Source organism: Carassius carassius, chromosome 6 (assembly GCF_963082965.1).
Source record: "Carassius carassius chromosome 6, fCarCar2.1, whole genome shotgun sequence".
NCBI classification, from domain to species: domain Eukaryota; kingdom Metazoa; phylum Chordata; class Actinopteri; order Cypriniformes; family Cyprinidae; genus Carassius; species Carassius carassius.
The window spans coordinates 22342265-22354985 of record NC_081760.1 but is presented as its reverse complement, the minus strand read 5'-3'; the positions used below and the strand labels follow the sequence as shown (position 1 = coordinate 22354985).

The following is a 12721-nucleotide window of genomic DNA, read 5'->3' as shown; positions in this document are numbered from 1 at the left end:
AATGAAAAAAAAAAAAAAGGACCATTAGGATAGCTGAGAGGATTGCAGGGGTACCCTTAAGCACAGTCCTAGCTTTGCACACCCAAACACAACCTGTTTGAGCTTTACAGATGCTAGAGAACAGAGGCACAAAAGCAGCTTCTTCCCTCAGACCACTAAAGCCAAAGGATCGCTCACAAACACTTAGCGCTGCCTCAGTGGTTATCTTTATACAGCAATATTTTTGAGACATGCAACATTCTTATTTATTAATATTTTTTACATTTACTTTATTAGTGCTTTAACAGCAAGGAAATTATGTTAAATTATATTTAAAGTAAATGTAAATTGTTTTAATTAAATTATTTTTGCTGTTAAAATTAAGTACTTGTTTGGTAACAAAGTCAACTTCCTTGTGCCTGTGCAATCATAAAAGACAAATAAAACTTTTTTTGTATACATTTTTTTTATTTAGTTTGCCTTAGGTAGTTAAGCTACTATTTACAGTGCCATGGGCCAAGTGTAAAGTCATTTGAATATTACTTTAATCTGTTTGACAATATAAATGTTTTTACTCCATTGAGCATTTCTGAAACTTATGAAAAAAAAAACATATATTAACTAGTAATCACCAAAGTTGTGACGATTAATTTGTATCAGCTGATTTGACACAGTAATGACTGGACTAGTGTGATGACTAACAAAGCATTATTAGTTGAAACACAACATCTCAAACATCTCTGTACAGACATGGTAGTGGTTTATTATGATTTGTAACAGTGGGCGGAAACATCTACTCCTCCACCAGTGGCGGAGGAGAAAGCTTTAACTGGAAATTCTCGCTGTGATAAATACTTCCAGTTCCTGGATGGACAGGGTTCGACAGGCCGGCCCTCTCATTGCCATGAGAATGTGTGAGTTCTGTCAGAACAGCAAGCTGAAAAACAAAGAAAACGGAGATGAAAATAAAAAAATAAAAATCTGTAGTCAATAATTAAATAAACAGCTAAAATACTAAAAAAAAAAAAAAGACATGAATGACAATAACATTAATATTATATTAATATTATTTATCATCAAACATTTTTTTTTCTTCTTTTCAAATCATCCCTACTCTGGTTTGTTCACAAATTGCAATCAAATAATAATAAAAATATTATTAATAATAACAATTATTATTATAATACAAATTTCTTAAAATTGAGCAATATAGCACAGTCATTCACAAGAAAAAAATATATTAAATATTACATTTTAGATATTAAAGATGCTGTTGTAAGGCAGGAAGAACCTCTAACATTGATCTCCTGAGAAATGGACAATACAACAGTGAATTAACATGTAGACATCTGTTTCCACATGTCACTGAGAGAAGATGCGGGAAAGCTTCTTTCTCATCTGTTCTTTCTGCACATTTGTTCCTTCTACAAAGGATGATCAATAGCAAAACAGAATGTTCAAAAGAATGCCAGTAATATTCACAATCATGTTTGGTATCATTTGAAATGTCTCAGTGTGAATAATGCAATGGTAGACTGAAAGGTAAGTAAGATCCTAAGAGTTAAGATATATTTTGCGTAGTGTAGAGGGTGTCTTTCCTAGTGTCTTTCATGCAAATTACCATCCGTCCCCAAAAGGTGTAAACTTCTCCTCGTCTAGGACTTTAAGTTGTTATGTAGTTAGATTAACTATGGGGGCTAGATAAAATACTATTGAAGTATTAGCAAAAATGGTGCGGCATACTTCATAGTACTAGCATAACCTCGAATTATTGTTTGAGCTGTAGACATAGATTCCTAACGAACAAGTAAAATAAGGTGAAGTGAAGAGTTAACTAGAATAATCAAATATCAAAAGAATAATAATTAGAAATGGACAAACAACCCATTTGCATTTCAATCCAATTTAATGTCATAATAAAATGGAGTCAGAATAGAATTTAATTTAAATTAAATTACTTTGCACACCAAAAAAGCCTGAACACACAGGAAACCTTCAGACACCATTGGATACCTCCACTGGGCCAATTGGGTGGACACTAACTGCCACATCCACACTGAACCTAGCTGCAAATAAGTAAAAAAATAAATAAAAAACCCATTTGCTAACAGTGCAAGATGAATAAACAGTGTTAAAAGCTTTTTAATGTGTTTCAAAGTGCTTTCCCTGTAGCAATTTCAGATCTTTTCTGAATACAAGCTTTAATTAAAAAATGTTATCAATTAAATAAAAAATGATTAGTAATTTTTCTGCACCCAACTGACAAAGTTTGGTCACCTGTGATTTTGTTTGCTGAGTACCATAAGGCTCTCTCGTAAGTCTGCCTAAAAACCCTGCCATGAATTAAGAATGGTATCAAAACGTCCTGAAAGAGCGACTTCTTCCAACAATCCATGAGCAGTTTCGTGCATTTTCCAGCAAGATGGAGCACCATGTCACAAAGCAAGAGTGATAAAGAAGTGGCTGGAAGATCATTACATTTAAATTTTGGATCCATGGCCAGGCAATTCCCCGGATCTCAGTACCACTGAGAAACTGTGGTCAGTCCTCGAAAGGTGAGTGAACAAGCAGAAGCTCACAAATTTTTATCAACTCTGAGAACTAACAAGGCAAGAATGGATCGCCATCAGTCAGGATTTGGGCCAGAAGCTAATATCCAGCATGCCAGAGCGAATTGCAGGGGTTATGAAGAACAAGGGTCAACACTGTAATTTTTTTGCCAATAAAAGCCTTTAAAACTTTTCCAGTATACCATAGAAATGTGGAAAAATAATCTACAAATACTGAAGCTGCAAACTTTGCAAAGCACAAAATATGTGTCACTGCCAAAACTTTTGGCCATGACTGTATGACTGACTTAAATCTAGCGTAAGTTTAAGCACTCTCAAAAAAAAACCCCTCCCTTATAATCAGTAAAGCTGTCTATAGACCGTTTGATGTATGGATCTCCAACTTACATCATACATACATTTGCACTTTGTTTATGATAAGAGAATTAGCGAGTGAGCAGAATTCAATTTAATGTTGGAGTCAACAGTTTTCATTTCATTTTCATTTTATTCGCGACAGCATTCATGGATTTAGTTTAACTGTACAGCAGAATTTTTTCCACGCGTGTTGCCATAATAGTTTCTAAAAGCGGAAACGGCATGGTAGCGTGGATTTTACGCCATTGATAGGCACCAATCAACAGGGACGAGCCATTGTTTAAAATTTTAATTTCTCTGGATTTATAAATCCATGGGATCTTTTGGGATAACACAATTACTCAACCTCATGAAATATATAACACTGTGCAAGTGGTTTTTGGATATTTTAATAAGAAAATTGTACATATCGTGCCTTTGAAAGGCTTAGTTCACCTAAACATTTAATTCTGTCATCATTTAACCACCCTCATTTTATACCACACCTTGAGTTTATTTGTTCTCAGGAACATTAAAAGAAGATTTCCTTATAAATTCATTGACAATGGATGTCATTGATAATCAAAAAGTATCTACTGTTGAAAAGTAAGTTATACAGGTTTAAAATGCCATGCAGGTGAGTAAATGATGTCAATTATCATTATTTTATTGACGACTGAACCAATCTGTTGGTGTTGGCCAGTATACGTTATGCAGTAACCTGGGTTGCACCCCATGAAGAAAGATATTCAGAAAAGTTAAAAAGCTTAAATACAGACTCACACCACCATTCATTAGCAGCATTAGCCTGTCCTGAGTCATTCATTAATGTCTATATTTTCAGCAGAGACCTTGTTACAGCCAGGGCAATCAATGTGCATTTAACGAAACAGCATGAATCAAACAGCATAATCTATCCTTCTCTCTCAAGCCTCACTTTAAAGCCCTCCTTTGCATCTTTATCTTCTCCTTCCCTCTCTGATCTCACTCATATTTTCCCTTTCTCATTCCAGTCCACCTTTTCTCTAATGAGTCCCTTTTTTCTGTGGGCAAACCAACTTTTCAGCATCAAATCCATCAGCGTTACTGTTTTAATTCACTCATTTCATGTCATCTTCTTTCTCCTGCTGTTTATTAGCAGTCTTTAAATCAGACTGCCATTTATAAGCCATAGTTCTATTTCTCATGCTTCTTTTCTTTTTTTTCTTTAGCTTCCCTATCTAAACCGGACACCTGCTAAGCAAAGGCTCCGGAGAGTGACGGATAAAAGCAAATACAGACACGGAAAGCACGTCAATGGCTAATAATCGCTTCTGTCATGGCGGTGGCTTTATTATTACCCCCATACTGTTAGCAAACAGGCTAAACACAGAGTAAGAAGTCTGGGCACGTCTGATGCCAGTAACAATCTTTCTATCATACTTTACTATGAGCAATTTTCCACACTGCTAACCAGGGTTGATACTCCTCTGGGAAAAAGCGTAGCTTTAGATACTATAATAACAATGTTTCATTCTATTTTTTTACTGCATCTATAGGATAAACTTATAGAAATGGTTGTTTGTCTGCTTGTTTAAGGAAAGCTAAGTTACTTTTACATTATATGATAGAGACTACAACACATCTGTACACAAATTCATGTGTTGTACTTCTTAGTGTGTTAGCTTGCAATGGCTGCTCAGGGTGAGTTATTCATGGAGGCGATGGATAGAAAGTTTGCCTTTGTGTGAAAACTATGGTGTATGATTTAATTACACTGGTGGAGAGCTGTCAAAGTGCTGGATATGAAAAAGGACACACTTTGTACCATGCTGTGTGTGATGGTGCCTACTGTAAAATCCATATATGGATAAGGGCCTGAAGAGAGCCTAAAGGTTTATTCACACTAAGAACTGTGTGACAAAGCAAGCAATTTGCCAGGACCACATAGACATTGAGCTGTTGATATTAGCGTCGGGTAAAAGGAAAATAAATCAGCTTAATAGGAGTCTGAGGGAATGCATATTCCTTTACGAATATTTTGTTATAGAGATTTGTGCTTGATAAATGCAGAATTCTCATATTTGTGACTATGTATTCTAGAACTGTGTATTCTAGTGTGTGGGAGATCATTTGTAATACAGTATATGAATGTTTCTGTGTGTTTGTAATGGTTATTATGATGCTGCAGGTAGACTTTCTCATCCAGTGTCTGGTTTGACACGTCACTGTATTTGGCTCAAAATAATTTTTCAATGTGAATGAAAGTAATGGGTTTTGATTGACAGTTGACAGTGATTAACTGATAACAGAATCTTAATTTCTGGGTGAACGATTCCTTTAAGTTGCAGGTTAAGTTACCTTTTTAATTTTTTGCCATTTCTTTAATTCCCTTTTCATTATTTTTTAAGATTGCTTAAAGGAGAAATGTTTAAGAATGTGCAATTTTGGGCCTTTTACCCGATTACATTTTTTTCTGCATGAGAACTTGGGATATTGTATTTTGACTGGAAGCAAAAGTTTACAGTTAAAACATTTCAATGATGGATTTGTTTCTACAAGCACGCAGTTTTTCACTTCACACGATGTTGATCGATGGGCTGAAGTCGTGTGTTACAGCTGTTAACAGTTGCATTAATTAGCTGTTTGGACTCATTTTGATGGCACCCATTTACTGCAGCATATCCATTGGAGAGCAAGTGATGCTAAATTTCTCCAAATCTATTCCCATGAAGAAACTCATCTCATTTACATCTTGGATGAACTGAGGGCGAGTACGTTTTCAGAACATTTTGGATCAACTATTCGTTTAAGGCCATGGATCAGATCTCCCAGGACACATTGAAACATTTGTTTTTAACACAAATTAAACATTTTCTAAGAGTCAAAAGCAGTAAAAAGTACCCCAAGTGAAAAAAAAGATCCATATAGGTCTATAATACCCCCTTTTTTTCCTCTCTCATTCTGTCCTTTCACCTCTCTTAAATCTTGTCCTTCTAATTCATTCATTCCCAACACCCTCCGCCATTTCATTGCTCCTGCAATTTCATTATCCTTCCACTCATTCCTATCAACACAATCCCTTTCCTCCAGCTCTATTTCTCTTTATTGCATGCTTGTCTCATCTGTCTTCACATACATTTCTTTTTCCAGTGGCTTCATCCGTCTTCCTCGCCTTCTTCCTGGAACTGCAGCGCTGAAGGGAAATGGACGGACTGGGACCTCAAAGACAGCAATCAAAGCTCAGTCCTGACAAAGCATCAGAGAAACCCTGACCTCCTCCCACACACACACAGATTTCAGAAAGACTATAAAATAAAGCACACACAAACACAACTTTCACTTCCTCCTGGTCAAAATCAAATGATCCTCTTAGCTTAATCAGCAGGTTCAGCATGTTTAGCACTTCAAAAACTCGCATATATGCTAGTGCTGACATAATTACAACCGGAGTTTATTGCCAGTGTCTGGTAGCCTTCTCATTAATGCTTTGAAGAAATACACACACACATTTGTTTTGCTATCTTAGTAAGGATATAGCATAGACATCTAGTAAATTTATATCAGGTTAATGATATTTTCTATAACCTAACCCAGGGGTAAGCAACTCGCGGCTCTTTCATCCGTCTCCGGTGGGTCCCTGTAGCATGGGCAGAGAATATGCAGAGGACATGTTCTCCTGACTTTTAATAAAACCTAAACTCTTCCCCTGCACTTTTTTTCGGGCAAGTGTGTTCACGTAGACATTTTCAAGGCCCAGTGTGAAAAAAATCTAGATTTCATTTAAAAGAGACAAGACAGTCACATAGTTTTGGATAAGTTTTATTTGCATCCAAAACAATGTGAACATTACGGAGCACTCAACACACTCATGCAGTGTGTGTTTCACTTATACTCCAAGCAGAAAGTACAAAACAGACTCATAGAAGTGGTGATAACTTTTGATGTGGCAGGAAATTCCTAATAAAGGCATCCAGCTATCGCTGCAGCTAAGCTGAATAACAAGCAAAAACCATAACTGATCAATAGATAACGTGAAGACAATAAACAAATCGCTACAATATATGGTTTATGTATGTTTTTCAATTCTTCTCAAGGTAATAAATATGAATGATACTGTGCCGACTGACATAGCATTTACTACAGTACAGAAGTTATAAAATATATTTTCTGCCTTATTCAGTGATAAAAATGGAAAAATTGTTTGTAGTATATAAACCAATCATAATCTTAAAATTGTCATTAGGAAAATATCAAAAATATTATAGAATACAAATGACTGGTTATTGTACAGCAGTATATTTTATTTATTAGCCAATTAAAATATTTTGTTATTGTCAATTAGACAAACATACATAATTAAATATTATTTTTATTATTACATTTGACATTTCTGTCCCCCTCACCTCTGAAATGATTGCTGTTCAACACACAAACATCTTCAATCTGTTCAGCTCAGTTTCTTAATACAAATTTGAATTCCATAATCTTTACCTAGACAAAGGAACAACGGGAGACACTAACCACACAAGCACAAATACACACATTGTCTGACACTCTGGTCTTTTTTTTCATCTACTCATCTTCTGAAACCATTTACGGTTTAATTAAGGAGCTCAGAACTGGGCTGTGCAGTTCGGCTGTGTTAATTATGGGAAGTCTGCTGGGAATGTGTATGTGTGTGTGCTGACCAAACAGTTGTAATAACACTCTTGAGGATGATTGTGTGAAAGGATTGGCACAAAAGACTGATAAATGTTTACCTGACTGTTTGGTGTGGGTACCATTTTTTATGTTTTTTTTTATTGAAATCTTATGCTTATCAAGGCTGCATTTATTGGATCAAAAATATAGTGAAAACAGTAATATTGTGAAATATATATCTATTTTCTATTGTAATGTATTATAAAATGTAATTTATTCCTGTAATGTAAAGATGAATTTTTATGAATTAAAAGAAAGGTGAATCATTACTCAAGACAAGGTCCTTCAGAAATCATTCTAATATACTGATTTGTTATTCAAGAAATATTTCATTTTATTATCAATGCTGTTACTTTATTTTGGAAACCGTGATATTATTTTCATGATTTTTTTAAGCATTATTTATTTAGAAGCATTTATTCGAAATTGAATGTGTCCTTGCTGGAAAAAGGTTTATTTTTGTCTTTTTTTTCCATTTTATTTCCTTTTTAAATTTCACTAACCCATTTATTTCCTTTTTAAATTTCAATAAACTCAGTTCCCCGCTGAAGACGACTCCAGCTCGGGCTCGAGAACGAGCGCAACGCAGCGCAGATACGGTGAAAACAGAACAACAGAGACTGGTTAATAACACGTAAATTACTTCTGTTTAACGTTTAATTTTTTGTTTTACTGTTTGTTAAACGAGTTTATATATGGGCAATATGTATAGCCTATTTAAAACGATATAAACAATGCTGTAAATGATAATTACACTCTAAAAAATGTTGGGTTATTTAATCTACCCAACAGCTGGGTTATGAAATGCTTTACCCATTATGGGTTATTTATATGGAATTTGGGTTATTTTGTGCAACTCATGCGTTGGGTCAAAATCCATCAACCCAACTTATTTCATTTGACCCAGCACATGGGTTGTTTGTGCTTCGAACCTCATCATCACATCATCACAAGAGTCCACACACTGAGAGCTCGACACAGCAGAGAACCTGACTGCTCATCCAGCGAGGAGAAGAAGTAATAAAAGGTATGTGTACGCTACGTGTCTAATTCACTTTGTCTGTGTTAAGTTACCTATTAAAGTAGTATATTGTCGAGGCAAGTTTGTTGGTTTGGCAAACATTGTAGCTAACGTTAGCCATTATCATGGAAGCACTGGTAGCCTACAGCTTATCCGTTTGGTCTGAATTATATTAATTAATTAACTTTAATTAAACAAGTTCATAAAGCCCATGAGCATATATAGTCATGTTTATTGAATTCGCCAGGCTAATTTGAAAGCTAGTTTAAAGCAGGTGATTCGCCAGTTAACTAGTTTACTGTCAGTTGCTTTGCCTTATTTGCTGGCTATAACGAGCGCTTGTTTTTCCTGAAGCTTTTAATGTGACATGAAGGCATTACACAGTGTTTGACTGATTAAAATAGGTGAAAACAGTGAGATAATCTGATTTTGTGAAAGAGATAATTTTATTTTTATGCATGTGAATTGTAGAGATGCGGGGCTTGAAAGTAAATCAGCACAGGGTTAAGTCTGCAGTGGTGAGAAACCAGGACTCTTATTTTGAAAACTGAAAGGAGGAGCTGTGTGCGCGCCTGCGCCCTTACATCTGCAGAGCATTTGGTGAGACGATACACGGATGTTTCCTCATCAAACTTTATTTTGCAGGTATTGTTACAAAAACTTGATAATATGCACACGAGATCTGTAATGTAAATGTATATGCTCATACCGCTGATATTTCACTGCGGTCAACCCAGCCGCCAAGTAGAAAAGCACGGTCAATCTAGCCGCCGCGTTATCGGGATTGTGGATATGCAGACTGTCCGCCATTTTTTTTTTACGCTGTAACACGAGGTGATTGTGAAACGCGTTTAATTCTATTCAAATTGACTCCAGTTACAAAGTTATAGTGTTCATTATGAGTTTACTTCAAATTTGTGTTTGGTTTATTTAGTTATATATACGTATAAAGATCGGATGCACTTATTTTGCAGAACTGTCTTATCTGTCTTAACGTTACTTGGCCTTCTGCGTGGGGTCTGTAACATCAAGAAATATATAATATATTTATGTGCACTGAAGGCTATGCTGTGAGCAGCCACACATATTCTTGTGCTGTAAGAACAGACAATTTACATGTATGCAATTTGTTATGAATTATATATAGAGAGGGAGGATTGTTTTCTCTATATTTTGTGATGCTAAATAAAATTGCTGGTATCTTCACATCGTTTTACATTTTCTGCTGCTGTAGTCTGCATTGCTTTTGCATGGTGACGTATGAATAGTTAATACTATAGCAATTGTATTTTTGCTTAAGCTCTTTTTGTGTTTGTTTCAGATCAATGGACAACTTTGTCATTAACACTTTGACAGACTGGCAGCTGACAGACCTTGTGACTTGTCTAAAGATTTAACATTAGAGGTAAGAATTTAGTTTTCCCATCTACCGTATATCAAGTCTGCATTGCTACTCAAGCCCTTTTCAGACATGAATTCTTATGAAATATCATTTTTCAGCAGTACTTTAAAGTTTTTTTAGTTTGAATTATAGGACATAAATATATATGAAATGCTTACCGTCAATATGGCCAATGCAAAGTTTTTAATTAATAACCCAAGTCCTGTGTCTTGAATTTTGATTTGGTTATTTTACGTTTACTCCACAAAATTCATTGCATTTATATTGTTGACTTGTTCTTTTAAAAAATGCTGTCACTGGGTAAAGATTTTCTGTATGTGCTATTCAACACATCAATGCACCTCTGTTGTTCAATGCCTGCAAGTGACTGCAGCACAACGTGTCCTTATGCAAGCTTTTGCATGAACATGCTCATTGATAAAAGGTTGCACAGCAAATACAGAAAATAGTGCCTAGTTGAACGGACACATCCTTTTATAGATGAAAAAAGTCAACAATACAACTGCAATGAGTGGAGTAAGGCTTTTTACATTTATTTGTTCTAGCCAACTCACTGGAAGTACTTGTTATGGATAATAACCAAATTAAAACTTGAAATGAAAAAGAGACTCTCGTTATAAATTAATTCCTTCACATTGCCTATATTAACTATTTCATACTTCTTTATTTCCTACAATCCAAACAATCCATTTAAATCTAGTTTTCTAATCTAGTTTTTACCTGTGTGTTTTTCTGATTAACAGTCCTAAATCAGATATCAAAAAGGCACTGGCTTCGGGTTTGGTTCAGTCATTTACCTGTTTGAAAGACTCAAGCAGTGGCAACATGAGTGTTTTTTTTTTTAATGTCATTGAGATTTATTTGGGTTGTCATGATCCTCAAACCGTTTTAGTTTGATTTTTAAGGTTGCAATCCAATTCGATTTTCAATTTAAACTTTTCTTAGTTTACTGAAGTCAGCCGAGGGCTCTACCAGCCCCCCTTCTGTTTTTGCTAGATTTCCTGTGTAGATCTCCTATTTCTGGTGAATCCTCACCGAAGAATACACACTAGGGTTTGTACATGTGAAAATTTTCCCGCAGGTCCTTTAAAAAGATTTAAAATAAATTATTGGGAATTTGAGGCCTTAAATTAGAAAAAAAAAATATTTGAAGCAAAACATCCATATTTCAGTTTCTGACAACTTTGTTCTTTTTTTTACAGAATGTACCATATCAGACGAACGTGCGTCACAGTTTAACGAATGGTTGAGAAACAATTCTCAGCCCCTCAGCCAGATAGAGGCCTACAAAGGACCACGTGGATTAGGGACAACAATTGGACCATCGATCAGATCCTCGAAGAGTTCCCTCGCTTAATGACAAAAGGCATGGTAGGTATAGGGAAATATGATCTTACATATGAGGAAACATTGTTTATAATGTCTTATTACTGTGCCACATTAAATTGGTTTTAAAAATGTGTTTTCCATTTTATAGATTGCACGGGACTTTCTTGTCCTACATGGGGATGCTGCATCAAAGTTGTCTGAAATTTGGCTACCCATTTATGTTGAGAAGATCCTGTACCTGGCAAGACAGGAGGGGAAGCTGACATTGCCCCTGGATAGATTAACACCAGGTAATATATTCTTGTCAGGAGATCTTGTAAATGCAGGGAATGCAATGGAATATGTGGGGTATTTATGCAATTATATATGATGAAATCGCAGGTATTGTGAAATCACAGGTATGCTTTTTCACATCGTATTGACACCTATGTCTTCCTACAGATGGTGTTGGGGAACTCACCCTGATGCAGTTGCCAGCCTTGCTTCTACCCACAATTTACAGAGTTGGCAGTGGCCACAGTGTGAAAGTAGTTTGCCTCACCATACAGGAATGCAGCCTGGCCTTCATCAACCATAAGCCTGTAAGTCCTCATGCACATCTAAAGGGGAAACTTTATTCATTTTATCAACCTATCTGAGCTCAATACTGTGCACGCACACATGCATATCCAGGTTTGTTTTACTATACTTTTGGGGACAGGCATCAAAAATAGCCTGACAGTATTAGCTGTTCTACAAGCTTACAACTCGTTGGTCACTATCAAAGCATCCTAGAACACCTCAGCAGTGCCACAGGTTGATTACCTCTGTACCACACTGATGCAGTAATTCGTTCTAAAACGGGCACCAACAAAGTATTGAGTGCAGAAATTAACTTTTATCAGAAGGTTGACACTTTTGTATTTTAACCCATTTGGACCTGACTCCATGAGGTTGACTCTAAAGAAGTCTTCTAAATCTACAAAGCATTTGCAGCCCAACTATCTGACTACCTAACCCTGCTGCTGCCTATCGGCCAGATAGGATAGTCAGATAAGTGAGCCGCACGCATTTTCTCAGCATGTTTATTGCAATGTTAGATCAATCAATTTATGACTTTTTAGGTCAATTGAGGTTTGTTAAATTGTTTTCTGTAATGTGAGCCATATGCTCTAAGACTAAGGCTACGTTCACACTGCAGGCTGAAAAGACCCAATTCCGATTTTTTTGCCCCTATGCGAACTGTATCTGATCTTTTCATGACAGTCTGAACGACAAAGATCCGATCTTTTCAAATGTGACCCAGGCCACTTGGGTATGTGGTCCTGAATCCGATACGTATCCGATCTTTTGAAATGCGACCTCCGTCTGAACGACCAGGCCACATGTGTCCGACCCGTACGTCATTGATATGCTACAAAC

At 36.0% G+C, this 12721-nt stretch overlaps 1 protein-coding gene across 1 annotated transcript in view; it reads right to left on the bottom strand.

The window, feature by feature from the left end:
* Positions 1 to 722: 722 nt before the first annotated feature.
* The window catches only part of LOC132142498 (vacuolar protein sorting-associated protein 8 homolog), a 148426-nt gene continuing 136427 nt past the window's right edge, over positions 723 to 12721 (bottom strand). The window contains exon 45 of the mRNA XM_059552410.1: positions 723 to 916. Within this exon, the coding sequence (XP_059408393.1) occupies positions 773 to 916 (144 nt within the window). The 3' untranslated portion in view covers positions 723 to 772. The remainder of the gene's footprint in view (positions 917 to 12721) is intronic.